The 17,646-nt window shown below is 45.0% G+C and overlaps 1 protein-coding gene across 2 annotated transcripts in view; it reads right to left on the minus strand.

Annotated features, from left to right (window-relative positions):
* The window catches only part of pawr (PRKC, apoptosis, WT1, regulator), a 64,329-nt gene that overhangs the window by 10,712 nt on the left and 35,971 nt on the right, over positions 1 to 17,646 (minus strand). For both annotated transcript variants that reach the window (XM_064342432.1, XM_064342433.1), the window contains exons 3-4: positions 16,746 to 16,871; positions 4,379 to 4,413 (exon numbers count right to left, since the gene is read on the minus strand). In XM_064342432.1, the coding sequence (XP_064198502.1) occupies positions 4,379 to 4,413; positions 16,746 to 16,871 (161 nt within the window). The remainder of the gene's footprint in view (positions 1 to 4,378; positions 4,414 to 16,745; positions 16,872 to 17,646) is intronic.

Here is a 17,646-nt window from a genome sequence, read left to right on the forward strand (position 1 = left end):
GCCTAAAATTGTGGAGTACAGGGCCATATATATATATATATATATGGCCCTGTACTCCACAAATAAACGGTATGACTATATATATATATATATATATATATATAGTCATACCGTTTATCACAAGGTAACATTATCCCTTGGTATAGATCCTTACGGAATATCCCTCAATATCCAGTTTCTGAACAAAAGGCAAAGCTATAAAAACGGTTCCCTTCCCCAGCTTTCAGAAAAGCTTAACGCTTTTTTTCACTCACGAATATAGGAATAAAGTCTCAATGTTCAGCTCGCGGGGATATAAACCTTATCTCACTCCTGGGCAGAGCGCTCGGGTTAGTTTGGGCAAATTATTCAGGTGGAATACATCTGCTGGTGGCTTTATTTCCTATTCAAAGTTACCACTAAAGAAGACCTGCAAATGGGCTCAACTGTATTTTACATATTTGTGGTATTTTATGTTACAGAATTAAAATTGACACGTGAGCAGGTTTTATTCATGATGGGACCTTCAGTACTGGTACAGTACTTAATTGTTAGAAAATTATGTTTACACATTTCACACATAGTCTTTAAAACATGAACTACTTAGCGACCACAAGGGTATATGTGTATTAGAAACTATGACGATAAATACATGGTATTTCATTTGAATGGTTTTACGTATGAGCTACATAACTCATTCATACCAGCAACCAAGCCAAGTCTGTTCAAGCTTATCCACACCTGTCTTCAGCCATTTGTTGAATGAAAGCCATAGGTTTGTATTGACAGCTAACCACGATAATGCTGCCTTTAATGACTAATGCCGGGCGTATATACTGTATGTGTGACAATGCTTCATAAAACTAGGTCACAGAGAACAGCTGTCATCCAACAGTCACTTCCTGAATATGCGGTGGCCTAAAACTCGCTATGCCCATATATGGTTGTAGACATGGCATGTTGATCTCACTTTCTGCAATGAGACCTGACATAACATACCTGATGCCTCTTTGTGACCACTGACATAAGCATTTATGGATGCTTAAGTATGCTTTATAAAGGTGTTGTGTATTGCTTATGAGAATTTAAAAATGTAACTAAACTTAAACCTTAAACTTAAAACCATTAAAATAAACAATTTACCAAAAAGATTAACCTATGCAGACAGGCAATAACAGCTACATATACCATAATAATCATGAAACGGTGATCAAATGAACCCTAAACAGTCTTTAATTAGTGATAAAAAATACACTACTGTCAGAATAACAGTAAAAATAGGGGCGACATAGCTCAGGAGGTAAGACCGATTGTCTGGCAGTCGGAGGGTTGCCGGTTCAAACCCCGCCCTGGGCGTGTCGAAGTGTCCTTGAGCAAGACACCTAACCCCTAACCCCTAACTGCTCTGGCGAATGAGAGGCATCAATTGTAAAGCGCTTTGGATAAAAGCGCTATATAAATGCAGTCCATTTACCATTTACCAAATACCAAGTGAAAGAGTGGGCGTGCAAACAGTGAGCAGAATACCCACAGTGCATTAAAATCTTTATGCCCAAGCCCCGTTCAGCCTTTGAGGGAAAAAAAAGTGAGAAGTGAACTTAATCCTCCGCTTCCATCACAGTAATTATTCTTTTATATGCCTTTCCACCAACGGGCGGCTCAATCTATTCCGCTGAGAGAAAAAAAGAAAGAAAATTTGCACACTCTTCTTTTTTGTAAAATAAATTACAGCTTTCTTTCCTTTTCAGGTCTGCGCTGGTCTGCAAGCAGGGAGCCAGCGTGGAAACCTTCCCAACTACAACCCAATTACGTTCTCTCACCTATCCCGGAAAGGCACGTAATTAGCAGCGCACTTGTTCTGGTGGTATAAATAGGCATCTGAAATAAAGGCACCGCAGACACAGTTAAAAAATGTTCCCCTTTCACTCTGAGCTTACTAAGCAGAAGCATTTCGGGGTTTTTTTCTTTTTTTTTTACATGCCCGTTTCCCAGATTGTGTTCGTGACGTCTCTCTGCGGAGACGTTTGACGTTTTTCCATTCGCACGTTTGAGCTCATCAGCCCCACCCCCCCCCCCCCCCTGCATTCAGGAGGCTTTCAGAAGGCAGGAAGACGTTTAAATGCACTTCACAAAGCTTAATTCCGGGGCGCGTTTCACTCTGTCAGAAGAGGTTTGCAGAACCCCACGCCCCCACCACGCCCCCCCCCCCCCCCTTTTGTTCACGGTGTACTGCTGATAACTTTCCGTAGCCAAGGACTGACCCTGGAACAGTTTTAGAATGGCACATACACACACACACATTGGCTTTTATACACATTTAAATTTATAAAGGGGTTAAAGAAAGCGAACTACATGAGGTTCTTCAGGTTGAGTTACATTTCGCACAAACATTAGGAAGACTTTTTTCCACACAGACAGTAGTCAGTGTTTAAAATAGCTTGCCAGCCCATGTAGAGGCAGAAAATCTGGGCATTTTCAAGACTAGGCCTGATACGGTGTTAGATACTATCTAACCTGTAGGTAATCAGAGCACTAGGTACAATTTAGTCAGGAAAATTGTTGGGCCGAATGGCCTGCTCTCTTCATTATGTTATGTTATACACACACTACACTATAATGAGAAAGACAAAAGCCGTGCTCTCGAGAGATCTATGAGCGACACAGCGCAGGAGAACGGTGCACCCGCTCCTCAAGACACGTTGAGCCCTAATACCGGCAATACTCTATGATATCATACAATTATTATGTAGGGTCACAGAAAAAAAGAGACGCCGACGCTGTAATTGATTGAGACAGAGGAGCGGGAGCTGGACTGGTACTTAAAAGGGCAGGCGGCTAAGGTCAAACACTCGCAGGCTCTATTAAGGGCCTGTAGAGTGACATTTCTATTAAAAATGTCAGGGGGAATTAACCTCGGGGCGCTGAAGCTATCACTTGTGTGAGAGCGCGCATCGCGTATCCAAATTGTGTTTGTTTGGAAAAACGGGGTAACGTGCCATTTAAGCCGGATGCTTGCTTCATTAACGCAATTAAGGTGAATTTTGTGGAAATTACAGTGGGTTTCCATTTGCCGTAATGTGCTTTTAGAACACAGTGCATTTGCATTCTTACCAAAGCGTCAACTGTGTAAAATTGCCAGGGTCTCATTTTTTTTTATTTTTAGAAAGCCGATCATAATGAACACAGCGCTCATTACCCTCAACTCAAGCCGAACCAATTTGAGAATAAACAATAATAAAGTCCCCGGATTTCAGGCTAATGGAAAGGCAGCTTCGGAAAGAGTAATGCCCTTAGACTACAGGGGTGGTTAAACATCATTTAGTCAGCTTTTCATCGAGCAAACTGAAGTGCCCTTAAGACTCTGACATAAAGCAGAAAGCAGGAAGTCTAATGTGAAAAGGTCAAAAGGAAAGAGTCCAACGTGTTAATGGCCATTTGGGCTTTATTCTATCCGGTCCTTCTGATGATATAAGTACCAATGACATATACAAACTTCCCGGAGTTGCACCGAGAATATGTAATTGTGAAAATGACTTTTCCACAGTTAATTCTGCCAACACCGGGCTTCCCACAATGCTCCTGTGAAAGCCATTTGAAGGTAGGAGATATGAGACTGCACTGCATACTCCTGTACCAAACTCTGCACAATATTAAACACTTAATATAGTACAGGCCTTTGCGTGTCACCAATTAACAGTGCCGCAATCCGAGAGCAAATCAATTAATTCCATCATGAGATGCGCCAAGTCATGCAACAAATTGCAAATTGCAAAAAGATAATATAAAATAATAATAACTTAGTTAGACCACAGAAATGCTACAGTGGGGCTGGGAAAGTTAACCTTCTCAGGCAATATAATGCCTTTAAATCCAGAAGGAATCTTCTAATGTCACGCTTGTGGATTTTTTCAAAGAAATTATATAATGCAGTCTGGGAAAAAGTGAGTGTGGTTTTTTTTTTCCCCCCCAAAGCCAGTTCAGTTCTCTTTTTAAAATAGAAGGGATGACATTTACGGCATCATTTCCTGTGACCTGCCCTAGAAAAGACAATGAAATCACATCTTTAATTTTCCTCTATTTTTCCATCATAGCTACTTCAGGTTCAATTTCGGCTCGCACTCGAAATAAAAGGTCACCCACGGTGGTTATTTGAATAATATTTGTGAAAAATGTAGTTCAGCTCACATGAGAGCAAATTTTAACAAGAGCGAGCTCAGTTTTAATTTTATGTATTCTGGGAGACATTTCCTGAAAACCATCCCAAGTAAGAGTGCGGAATCGTAATCATGAGTTCCGAGGAAACACAAAGCCGGTCGTGTTAGATTAGATTTAGGGACGAGTTTCAGACTCGTAGAGGCGAACCCCGGAGGAACATGTACGGGCCCAGCGGAGTCCTCACCTTCTGTACCGGCCTGCCGCTGCTCTCTGTGACTCCTGAAAAACACAAAAAAAGAGCACCGGATAAGGACATGGAGAAGGAGAGAGAGAGAGAGAGAGAGAGAGAGAGAGAGAGAGGAGAGAGGGAGAGACACGGAGAGAAAGAGAGAGAGAGGGAGAGACAGAGAGAGAGACAGAGAGAGAAAGAGAAAGAGAGGGACAGAGAGAGAGGGAGAGACAGAGAGAGAGAGAGAGAAAGAACAGCAACTCTTCAAAGCAGCATTTGAAATGGAATCAAACCGGACTCCATTTTAGTGGTGCGAGGGGAAATTGCAGAACCCTGTGATGTAAGGGCGCGGCTGCAATCTATTAGGGACTAGGGACTTCATATCACAGAACGGGCCCGACTCGATGCCCTCCCGCTCAGGCCACAAACCCGACAAAGGCCTGTCATCCATTCCAGCATCCGGCTGAAGAGCGGCAGTCTGCAACGTGCGTTATTACTGCCGGTGTGCGTCTTCCATGACTGGACAGCTAGCATTATTACTGCTGGTGTGCGTCCTTCATGACTGGACAGCTAGCATTATTACTGCTGGTGTGCGTCTTCCATGACTGGACAGCTAGCATTATTACTGCCGGTGTGCGTCTTTCATGACTGGACAGCTAGCATTATTACTGCTGGTGTGCGTCTTCCATGACTGGACAGCTAGCATTATTACTGCCGGTGTGCGTCTTCCATGACTGGACAGCTAGCATTATTACTGCCGGTGTGCATCTTTCATGACTGGACAGCTAGCATTATTACTGCTGGTGTGCGTCTTTTACGAGCGGATGGCTAGCACGCCTACTCGCAGGTGAGCAGCAGGTGACTCAGAAAGGACGCTGGGGGGACGCTGATGCAACAGCAGGGTCTTGAATGTGATTCAAAGCCAGACCTGACACCAATAACTGAAACATCTGGAAAAGCATTTTTGTTCTAGAAACATTGCCACATTATACACTATCTAACTGGCTTGTACTGCAACATTTTAGTACCATCTGCAGGACAATACATTCTGATAGGTCTGTACATTCATTGATTACATACTTAAAATAATGACGCAAAATCAACATTATTTATTAGCTTACAATTGGCAACGTACAAAGAAATTAAAGTTTAGTATCTTGTTCAAAGGTATAATGCCTGCGTGCCACGTTGGATTTGAACATGATCAAATTTTGTTCCACAAAGCTAAGCCATGCAGCCAGCTAAACATCTCTGATAACCTATTAGACTATTCTTGTCATCAACATTTCAGTAAAGTTCTCTGGAGATAATCACGGATGAACAAACAAACTGTACGTCATACGTTGAAAGCAATTCCTCAAGGATATGGGGAATATTAGAGCAAACTTGCTCGGCTGATAGATGGATTTAGAAGCTCCCCCTAATTTCGGCACACCGCCTCGGGAGTTCACAAAAACAAGTTTTGACTTTCCAATCTCGGAGGAAGGCGATTCGGAGCCAGACAGAACAAATCCAATTTCTTTATTTGCTTCCCAAATGACGAGCCTGGGGTGGGGACGCACGCAAAGGAAAACATCCCCATGTGTCTCGCTCGCATTACGGAAACTCAAAACAGAACTTGTGTTTCTCCAAAGAGCGACACGGCATCGACATCAATTGAGAATGCATCGGTTTTTTGTAGCCAGAAGGTTCACAATGCAAAATTCCACCCGGGGGAAACGGCACTCTTCTGACACGTTCTGACATCGCTGTCAAAATACGCTCACCCACGGATTTAATAAGACTCTGCAACTCCTGTAACTCCAAACCACAAAAGTTGCTAACAGGCTCTCCCTTTTCCAGTGCATAACCTAACCTAATACCTGCACAAATACTGCGAATGGTTTAAGGGTCTTGCACATCTGTGTGTGTGTGTGTGTGTGTGTGTGTGCGTGTGTATGGTTTTGTTGCTATGAGTAAGAGTCTGTGATCCATTTATCTTCTACCTAGTCTCTGACTGGTTGAATCCTACCACCTTCTCCCTCCAGCTTAACCAATCGGAAGGCTCAGAGTCATCCTTAACCCCAAATCAGCTGCGCATCCATTATATGAGGCACCAAACCATACTCTGATTGGGACAGCACGACACTGGCCCAAAAAAGAATCTGTGGGAGATTAACTAACACTGAGAGAGAGAGAGGGGACTAAGAGGCAGAATAGAGGCCTGGTTTCCATTAAAACTCACATTATTCACTCCATTAGCAATAGAGCTGGGCATGGAGAACAGCAGTTGCCGCAACCTTGTTGGTGCTGACTTCATTGTTCCTTCATGACATGCCTGTTGTGCGTTTAGGAGTGCGCCGTGTAATTACAACATGCCATTAGGAACACGGGACGGGGGGGGGGGGGGGGGGGGTGACCAATGGCTGAAAATGTCAGCAGAACGACAACGTCTAATGTATGCATTTACAACACAACTGTGAGCGCGCAGGACATTAAGGAGTTCATCATGCAATTACAGCATGTCATTTGGAATAGTGAACAGGGGGAGGAAACAAAATGGCTGAAAATATCAGCGGAACAACAGCTAATGTATGCGTTTACAACACAACTGCGAGCATGTAGGGTGTGAGGAGTTCATCATATAATTACAAAATGTCATTTGGAATCGTGAGCAGGAGGAGGAAACAAAATGGCTGAACATTGAAATAACAATTGAGTTGACATTGAAATAACGATGTCTAACTGAGGCATTTACACCATATCTGCGAGCGTGTAGGGTATGTGACCTGGGAACAAATGCTAGCGGTTTGATAGCAAATTTCTCGAAGAGTGTATTAAAGACACAACAAGCCAACGGGCTAAACAGAAACCACTTACGAATGCTCTGCAAGTCCAAACAAAATGGTTTCCCTGGGGTTGGGTTGTCTCTCCAAGCACCTTTTAAGAATTATCAATGTGGTGATGTATCACAAGAGAAGATTTTATGAGACAGGTAGGTCAATACCCGGAGTTACACCGCATCAGACTTGAAAAAAGTCAGATGCAGTGTAACGAAATTAAATGTGATATTACTCGAATAAAAATGCCATGTCATACACTCCACAGCCCCACAATACATGTGTATCATTGCGCTGACGGTGGAAACTACAGGGAGACAACAGTATCTGGAGGACTACCGCCAAATTAGTTCCTATTGCAGAGTCCAGTCTATGATGACTGTGATGATTGTGAAGTGTGTGGTCGTAAAACACATGTAATGGCAGAACGGTTTTGAGCAATTCACTAAAGCCACAAATCAGGAGTTTTTCTGAACATTTATTTCAGAATATTTCAAATCAATGTTTCGGAAATTACAAGTCAAGCTATAAATTGGCTAGACTACTACAACAGCAGCGAAAACAGATGGATTTAACTAAATGCTTTGAATCTTTTTCCTTTAAAGGATCCAAGCAATATATAAACAAAACCGAAATAGGCCTAAAAATTTATGGGTGGGTGACACAGACTCAGTTTTAGATTCCAAAATGTGTAGCAAAACGGAAAAAAAAGGTTTTAAAAAATCGCTTTAAAAATGCAACAACTCCCGCGTGAGCAGTCTGTCATTTCCCCACTCAGATTTGCAGACTCAGAAAGCACTTCAGCAAAGTGAATAATTTCACTGCGAAACACGCGTACGCAAAAGCCACAGTGTCAAGCTCTCCGTGACTGCGGAGACAACGCACTGACGACGGGATCCGGACCAGCTCGTGCTGCGTGATCTCCGGCACTGAATATAACTGCCGGTTTTTTAAAAATATAATCCGCGGCAAAAAAAAAAACTAAAAAAAAATTTAATTAACGTTCCCCTTCGGCTCGTGCGCACAGACGTTTATTTTATGAGCCGGGAGGAGAAGTCTGATGTGATCTGGAGCGCGCCTGCGCACTTGGGGCGGTGGAACAGTGCGAGCCGCGCGGCGCTATTTATCATGCTTCGGCTGCACTGACAGCTCAGGTGAAGCACTTCATCTCGGCACCCGGAACCGACATTACTGCGAACACGGGCCTGGAGGAGACGATAAAAAATAAATAGATTTTAAAAATCAGCTGAATTCACGCGCAAGCTTTCCGCACAGCAGCAGCTCTCATTTGGGGGGGAGAAGGGAGAGGGGTTCACAGAACACGCAGCGTAGCTACATGAGAGACATTACTACTCGAGTAGCTTAAGATGTGGACGGTGACGAGGATCTTGACACTGAGCCAAGGTGATGCAAAGCGTGAAATTTGCAGCTCTCCTCTATTTCCAGGCATGGCCAGTCAAGTAACCCTGAGCAGATTAAATCTGTTTAAGATGGTGTAGTACCTGCTGATACCAAAACTGGCACAGCAAAAAAAAAAAAAAAAAGATATCCTTGGGCAAATATCTGCTCTTTTGTTGACTGAAGGACAAATTATTTATCCTTGGGTTTGTCCTGCGATTGGATTTGACCGAAGATAAATACAAATTTATCACCATTGATTTCAACCGACCTAATTTGAAGACTCTCCACTGGTAAGCCCTCATTGCCAGTGTCAAAACAGCATCCACAGCGAATTTGGCCAAAGCGGCAAAACTATTGGTCTCACCAAACTAAGACACCGGCAGAACCTGTGCGTAAACACTGAGAGCAAAAGGATTTAGGAAGACAAAAGTAAAAGGCAAGACAGAGCAGCCAAAGGCCCGACTCCTTTACCCCCAGGAATGGGGCGTCAGTCCAGGACTTACTGAGAGGCGACATTCCGACAGCATTCCGGTGATGCCCTCCTGTCTCACCGCCCACATACCCCGAGAGCCACGCCCACAGACTGGCGAGCGCCGCTGACGTTCGCCGATGATCGGCCCTGCCACTGCTTCTTACCGCCATGAGGCCTGCATTTAAATCTGAAGAGTCTTCATGGACACAGTTGCATCACTTCCTCTCTACAGCCCCGTAAGGGCTCCCCCATTTTGTGTACGCCGGTTTCCAAAGGCAGTTTTCTTTCCAGTTTATTCTGGCCTTATAAGGGAATAAAACTGGTATGGGCTAATCGGCATGGGCTAAAACTCACCTTACCGGCTTGCACGGCTGCCACACAACAACACCCTGCCATATAGAAATTTCGTCCATCTTGTTTGTGCATCTCGGTAATGAGACCCAGTCAAGATTTTTGCCTACTTGTTCATGGCCAAATACAAAATGTTTTACCCTTCCAGTGCGCTGAAATGTGTCATCTAATGACGTTGTTCGGTTCCACACCTCACTCTAAAAGGGGATAATCCTGGCAGCAGCAGCAGACTCTGTGCAAATCAGGAGAGGAAAAACTTCTCTCCCACCTCCCTCTCAGACACGGTTAAGGACAAACTGAGCCCGGTTCCATGTGTTAACTGGTGGGCATAACGCGGAGGGCTGCTAGCACTAGCCTCCGTAGCCATTTTCTTCTATCAGCAGTGATTAAGCAACAAGGTTCCCCAGCCAGGTTACATAGAGAAACCAAAGGAAATGTCCATTTGTTTTGCAGATGTTTTGCTACAAGGATTTATTGGAATGAAATCCTTTTAGATGATGAACACAGTCCCGAAGGTCCATAGGGTTGGGATTTGGGGGTCCTTCATCTTTTTTTCTCTCTGCGCTGATTGTACCATATACTGAATGGCCTTATCAGGGGCGTCGTAGTGGGGGGAAAAGTGGGACTGACTACCCAGGGCCCGAATGTGGGGAGGGCCCTCGAAAAGCCTGGAATGATGCGTGAAAGTCATGGATCAAGAGAGGAAGGGGGCCCACAGAGACTGCTTATGTATAGAGCCCAGAATTTTGTACTACACCCCTGGGCCTTATGTCCAATACATCCTGTTTTTACAAAACAACTTTAAAAATCTGATCACAAAAAAGTAACAAGGTTCCCTATCGCAGGCTAAAGCCCTTTCTCTTCAGGAAAAAAAGAAGACAGTATCTCTAGTGCTTCATCTCCAGGCCTTTTTCATCACTGTACACTATACGCTCGTGTGTACCTCCATGACCCGGACACTGCGAAGAGCGATCTTAGACACTAGGAGCAGATACGGGGGGAAAAATTGGGAATCTGTCAACACCGTTGACCATCTGTGCAAAATATCAGCCTGTACAGTCTGTGATGAGACCACAGCTAGACAAAGTCAAGCATCTGAAGTTATGGATTCATGCACTGTTTTCAAAACTATGCACAAAACGAACACCATGTGTACTTTGGAAAGGTGGAACAATGGATTCTAGGCTTTGCAAAGCATAGCATGAAATTAGCTAAGAAATCAGAGAAGAATTTCAAATTGGCCGCTGTGTTTACTTAGTGTTAGATCACACGCACGCACACACACACACACACACACACAACAGAGAGAAAGAGAGAAAGAGAGAGAGAGAGAGAGAGAAACAGAGCCAGGGACAGAGAAAGATTACACAGATAAATACTTCAACTACACAGAAAAGTTCAAGAAGGTCATTTCATTTCAGATTTAAGAACCAAAGTTTGACAAGCAAATTCCTTTGGAGTATATAAACCACAAAAACTGGAGTTCACGACCCCGTTGTGATTTCAAAATCAATATCGCCGCTGCCACAGAAGAAGGCTTATAGCACAGCAGAGCCCGTTTTGCATTTTAATGCGTTCCTAAGCTGCCCTGAAACGCTGTATGTATCTGTGCTCGGAAAAACGATTCGGGAAGCCGTCTCTCCACATGCATTCAGACGGGCTCTAACTGAGATATCAGTCTCTCCGCATGCATTCACACAGGCTCTAACTGAGATATCAATTTCCATACGCGAAAATGTGACGGCTAAAAAACATTTAACTGCCAAAATAAAGGAAACGCTCGAATAAACGAGAGCTACAAAGCATACTGAAATAAGGTGCTTCTGCACGGACGTGGGCCATGACATAATAGAGCCGTAAATATCCCAGCATGCTTGTGGTTATATGCAGAAATGCTGGGCAGGCCTTGTTGCCAATTACTTATTGCCTATTAGTAATGGACGCCACGACTAGAAAAAGACATCTCAGTGACTTTGGAAAAACAGTTGGCTATTGGGGCAGTGTAGTATAATGGGTAAGGAGCTGGTCTTGTAACCTGAAGGTCACAGGTTCGATTCCCAGGTAGGACGCTGGCATTGTAACCCTTGAACAAAGTACTGAAACTGCATTGCTTCAGTATAAATCCAGCTGTATAAATGGATGCAAATGTAAATGCTGTGTAAAAAGTTAAGTCGCTCTGGATAAGAGCGTCTGCTAAATGCCTGTAATGTAATGTCTATTGGGGGTACATATGGCAGGAGCCTAGGCTACTAAGACTGCTGAACTTGCTGATGATTCATGAGGGGAAAAGTGGCTGAGGTGATGCTGGGACAGAAGTCTGCTAAATCAACAGAGCACACACTCCCAAACCATGATGTGTTTGCATTTCTCAAATCACCTGACTACAAATATCAAAGATCTAAAGAGTGAGTGAGTGAGTGAGCACATGGCTTCATCAAGAACAGAGAGGGATACTATGTGGTGGTTTTTCCTTTGTTTTAGCAGTTATAGCCTGTCGTGTGTCATATTGTACCCGGCTTACTTTCAAAAAAAGTATTTTGACACTATGCAATGAAGCTTACTTACGTCTTGAATGGATGGATTTGCAGATTGAACTGTGAACCACGTGGATCTGAAGAGCAACATCTGTAAGGTTCCCTCCAAATTGTACGAGCACAAACAGGAATGTTTCTTGCTTTTTACACGTCTCTAACAATGCTGCAGCCTTTAATTCTTGCACAAAACAAGGGAGTGTTTACTGTTCTTGAGTAATTTGCCTCGAGTAGTACATGGGTTTCCTTTGTTTGTAAAGCACTGAATTCAACACCGAGCAGCAGGATCTTCTGAACGCTGAATATTAGCTGTTCCGAATTGTGTGAATTATGTGCAGCAGTCAAACACATTTCAGAATTAATTATGCATATATTTTCTAGTTTCTAGCGAGCAACAGAGCAGACAGTTAATGGGAAAAAATGTATTTTTTTTTCCCCTCACTTTTGAAAAAATGTTCTAACAAAGTGTTAGATACAGTCAGTGCAGCGGCTCGTTTTTTATGAAGGTGTCGGTTGCACTGCGTAATTTCTCAGCCCCCGTCCGCACCTCGTCCGCACCGCGTCCGCACGCACAGCCTCCACACCATTAATCTGGAGGAATCCCATCTTTACGTTACTGGGAAAAAAGGTAAATCTTAAAATCCAAGCAGCGGCGTGAAATAATACTTTTTTTTTTTGCGGAGAGAAGAATGCTAACGTAAACGAGGCGAGGGACAGCGCCAGGTACCGCGCAGGAGAGACAGACGAGGGGCCCGGAATGTTCCAGCGCTATTTTTAAAAAAATGGCTCCGGGACAGGGAATATTGAAGCGGCGAATGGCAAAGCCAGATAACAAGGAACACATGGGTGAAGAATGGAGGAGAAAAGCCTCTCTCTCTCAATCTCTCTCTTCAGTACGGGGGCTGTGATGAAGGGATGTAGAATGAAGTAGAGGGTGAGCTTATTAGGAAGGAAAAGCAGAACACGGAGAATAGAGAGGTACTGTAAAGCAAGCAAGCAAGCAAGCCAAAAAAATAAATAAATAAAGAAATAAATTAATGCGGTTAAGAGGTAATTAAGAGTGTGACAGGTGACAAAAATGACACGTGAGCAACAGCTTCCATGCCGCGGCTTTGGTCTGACACACTCAGGAGAACGTTCCGGAACCTATTTTTTCTGCTTTGTATCAACATGCTCATTACACTGCTGTGACATCATAGCAATCCGACAGAAAAGCTCAGTGCACCATATAATCACACTGTCTGCGTCCCTAAGCCTCTTAATCTTTCGCGTGGTCCTGATTCACGAAATTAAATGATTGAGAAACACAGGGGGGGAAAAAAGAGACAGGCGGTAAAGGGAGAATGCTGGCTCTAGTTGGGTTCTGGGAGAGAATTTATCGGGAGGTTGTTTATCCAGTAAAAAGGAAGAGTCAGTGCACTGTACATGCTCCTGAGTAACGTGAATTTATTAACACCAGAAAGGGGTGTTGATAAACGGTGTTAATAAATTCACCTCACACAGGAGCATGTATATATACATTGTGTAGACTCTCCCTTTTAACTCAGTCCATATTTCAGTTCGGCACCTGTGTGAGTTTATGGGCTGTGTGCGCACTTTTCACTGAAGTTGTTTACCCGCCCAGAGGAGCGTTTCGGAGTTTGAAGGGCACAGCTGCGGTGGGGCAGGGGGTCCGCTTAGTCAGCTGGGCGCGGGGGGGGGGAGCGCGGCGAGGATGGCGACCTGGCGACAGTAACCGTGGCGCCCGACCGCACGCGGTCCTCCCCGCTGCTCGTACACGTCACAAGGGGAGGGGGGGTTTAGCCCCTGCGGCCACAGCACCTGCCTTCGTGGCGGTGGGGGGGGGGGGGGGGAGGAGACGGGTCGAAACCACCCGTTTTATTGTTCGCCCGCTGGCTCAGGGACGCACGCTTCGTTCCCGAAAAGCCGGACCTTTCTCGCCAAGTCCAATAAAAAAAAAAAAAAGGACGATGTAAATCAAAATTAAAATTCCTCGCGTGTCTCTGTGCCCAGCTGAAAATTCCACCTAAGACCAGCTGGGATTCTAAACTGATTTAAGATTGTTTAAGCTGCGTTTTTAACAAAACTAGCTGGTGAAAGCCGGTCTCTAGCTGGACAAAGCTGGACAGAGCTGAGCAAGGAGTCCGTCTCTGTAACTGAGCAGAGACGTGTCAAGACATCAAGAAGAACAAAAAAAACAAAAACAAAAACTCGGACCTTTCCCCCGGGTGAAGGTGAGGTGCCTCACATTAAAATGCAAGCGCGTGCGGAGGGCTGCTTGGCACGGAGAGGCCCCTAAATCAGCTCGGCTCGGGACAGGCTCCTGTCAGCGTGATACACGGCGCCGCAGCCCAGCTCCACGTCCTCCGCATGCAGATGCCCCGCGGTGGCCCCGCTCCTGACGGCTCTATTACCCCCCCTCCTCCCCCTGCCCCCCCCGCGCGCTGATAAATATCCCCCCAAATATCAAGACGTCAACCGCTCTGTGGCAGATTTGATCGTTTCTCGTTTCGCGTTTCACGCAGTTCGGTACTCGACCCGCCACCGCCAAAAGACACAAGGCTGAACAGCCGCGTCGGCGGGATAAACACTCTGCGTTTAAACCATGAGGCTACAAAGAGTGACCTACAGGAGGGACGGGGAGGTTTCGGGCGGTCACTGACGGAGCGCAAATATGCTCAGTACTGAAGGGCTGTGGCACATGCACAACCGCAGTGCGGTGCAGAGTTAGAGCGGTAGACCGACGCTACGCTTATCGGATTTGCAGCCAGGCGTTGGTTGCTGGTTCAAATCCTGAGGCTGTGCCCCTAAAGCAAATGCTGCGCTCAAAAAAAACCCTCAGTTGACAGCCGTATTCATGAATCATACATACGCACGTGGGCGCGGGCAGACTGAGGACGCTACGCAGTCTGAGCGCTCGGCATCCATTATTCATGATGTCGCTGGAATGCAGTTACACCGTCTTTTGTGTGTGTGTGTGCGCCAGAGTGAGTCACAGATGCGTCAGAGAGTCCACGCTTTGCTTGTATCGGGGGTGGGAAGGGAGGGGGGGGGGGGAGGTTGAGTGTAGGCGGCTGCTTAGTTCCACAACTGCCTCCCAAAATCATGCACATAACAATAAAATGTCACTGGAACCATGTGAACTCGGGGCCACAAGCGACAGTCAAATCTCATTTCTGTAGGCTGGCCATGCGGGGGGGGGCGGGGGTGGGGGGGGGGTGTAGTTGAATTGAGTAAACGCTGCAAAATTATATTTCACAGGCAATGGCATGAGAGTTGCCAGCATGCCGATTCTCCTAAGATGGACATCACTAATTAACCCACAAGAATCCTCCCTGATGTCAAAAAAGTTTTTTTTTTCATTACCCATCTCTTTCACTTTTCACATTATTAAAAATGATCAGCTGCTATCAAATAAATTCAGGTCAATTAGTCAATAATCGACCTGAATTGTCCTAACAGCACTTACAGTAACCCTATACATCTTTCAGTAAGTTTAATGGCCCTAAATAAAGTACTTCAAGGAAAATACATTAATGGCAAATGCGTGTAAGATGAGTTGGGTTTCACAGTTCTTTTTAAAAGAAACATTCTTGACCAGTCAGTCTAATTACTTGGACTCTAATTGCACATTACTCATCAATTTCATGCTCTACAAAGCTGGATTTGAACAGAGCCTGAATATGTGGCCAGAGCGTGTTTGGAGGAGAGTTACAATATAAAAAAAACTGCTCGCAATCAAATCACGCTGGCGGACTGTGAATCTCTCTGAAAGTCAATGAAATCTTCATGCTGAGAAATTGAAATAAAATATCAGCAAAGCAATCACAGTTTCACGGTAACGGTAAAGAAAAGCTGCTCAACACAGCGAGCAAAAACATCAGGCGTTTACATAGTTTACAGGCATTCAGCAGACGCTCTTATCCAGAGCGACTTACACCGTATCCAGTTATACAGCTGGATATATACTGCGGCAAAGCAGGTTAAGCACCTTGCTCAAGGGTACAACGGCAGTGTCCTGCCGGGGAATCGAACCCACGACCTTTAGGTTACAAGGCCAACTCCTTAGCCATTACACTACACTGCCGCCTGCCGACAGTGACACCGACAGAGTGTGAAAGGGTAACGACGACAAGAAAAAGAATTTGTCGGTTGCCGTGATCACTCATCTGCCCTTTTTTGTAAACCGCTCATATCCAACGTGAACTCATTTCACACCTGAAAATAGTTTTTTTAAATAGTTTTTTAAAACTGACACAGAGAGAGAATGTTGATGAGCCCATCGTCAAGAAAAATAAAATGGCCTCAGTTAAAATTATATATTTATATAACATAATATGTAGCGAGTGAGAAAAAGAGAGAGAGAGAGAGAGAGAGAGAGAGAAACAAATGTACATATAAATGTTATTTGGCAATCTTTTTCAGTGGATACAAGGGCATGTCTAGACTGAGTTTTGAGTGGTTCTCCAAAATACCTGAATGACTGTGCTTGTACATCTCTAAAACTGAGGCTGGGAACACAGGGAGGCGATGCTGGGCTCCAGCAACAAACCCTCATATAGCGACCCTAACAGAGGCAGCAGAAGTGGTGGTTTATGGCTGCGTTTCCACCCAGAGCGTGATGAGTGGCTCCAGAGGAAAGAAAGTATTGCAACCAGTTGCCAGATTGTCCAACATAGTGTGCATTCATACTCTCCTGGTGAAACGGAAAGGTTAAGACAACCACCATGACTTGAAGCCGAAATCCATTATTAATGAAAAAAAGTGTACTGACAAACTGAGGAATTCGGAGAAAGAGCGCCCCCTACCGGTGAGAGCTGGGCCGTGGCGGGATCAGAAGTTAAGGCCTCATTCTGGACAGTGTTGAGCTGAGTGAGCTCCTCCTCCTTCTTCTCCTTCTCCACGCCGTCATCGTCGTCCAGCTCGTCCAGACTCTAAAGCAAAAACAGAAACAAAAACAAACAAAAAAAACGAGAAGTTAAATGCTTGAGCCCGCCTGCGGACGGGTCCACTCCGCGTTTATACTTCCTACACGATACACACATCCATTAAAGGAAAAAAACTCAATTTACAGGAAAAAGTTGTTACCCACGTTACCCAAAATCAATGGTGGTGAAACAACACAAACGCACCACCCTGCTTCACCCAATCACGGCACCCGGAAAAACACGACGGACAGGTGAACACGCACGGACAATTAAAACGGAATTACACGGGGCAGGAAGGAATGTGGCGTTTTTAACGAGGGGCGGGACTTTCCCGCCCGTTTCTCAGCACGCTCCACGGTCACGCCAGATTCTTTACACTCTAACAGTTCGGTTAATGACGACGCCGACAAAAGACAAACTGTCGCACGCGTCTCCCTGCCAAGTTCCCCCGGGGGGCGACCTTTCGGTCCGTCTCGGCATGGCAGAGACCGTCGCCTGCCTGTCCCATTCAACAGAGCAGGGGGACATTTTAGGTTTGCTTGATGCATGCCATGCACAGTTAAAGCTTCACAAATATGCGTGCAATTGTGTTCATTCATATTGCTAGGCTTTCACTGCAACGAGTCAGGATCAGTATCTGACTGTAGGGTGCAGTAGCACTGCCAGAGCCAAGATTCAAACCTGCAAACATCTGGTTAAAAGACAGTCTCCTGAACTATAGTATTTTGCCAACCCTAAAAAAACTGCCCTTTTTGGGTAGTCAAACTGCAGCCTTCTGTGT

The sequence above is a fragment of the Anguilla rostrata genome, chromosome 7 (genome assembly GCF_018555375.3).
Source record: "Anguilla rostrata isolate EN2019 chromosome 7, ASM1855537v3, whole genome shotgun sequence".
Taxonomy (NCBI): domain Eukaryota; kingdom Metazoa; phylum Chordata; class Actinopteri; order Anguilliformes; family Anguillidae; genus Anguilla; species Anguilla rostrata.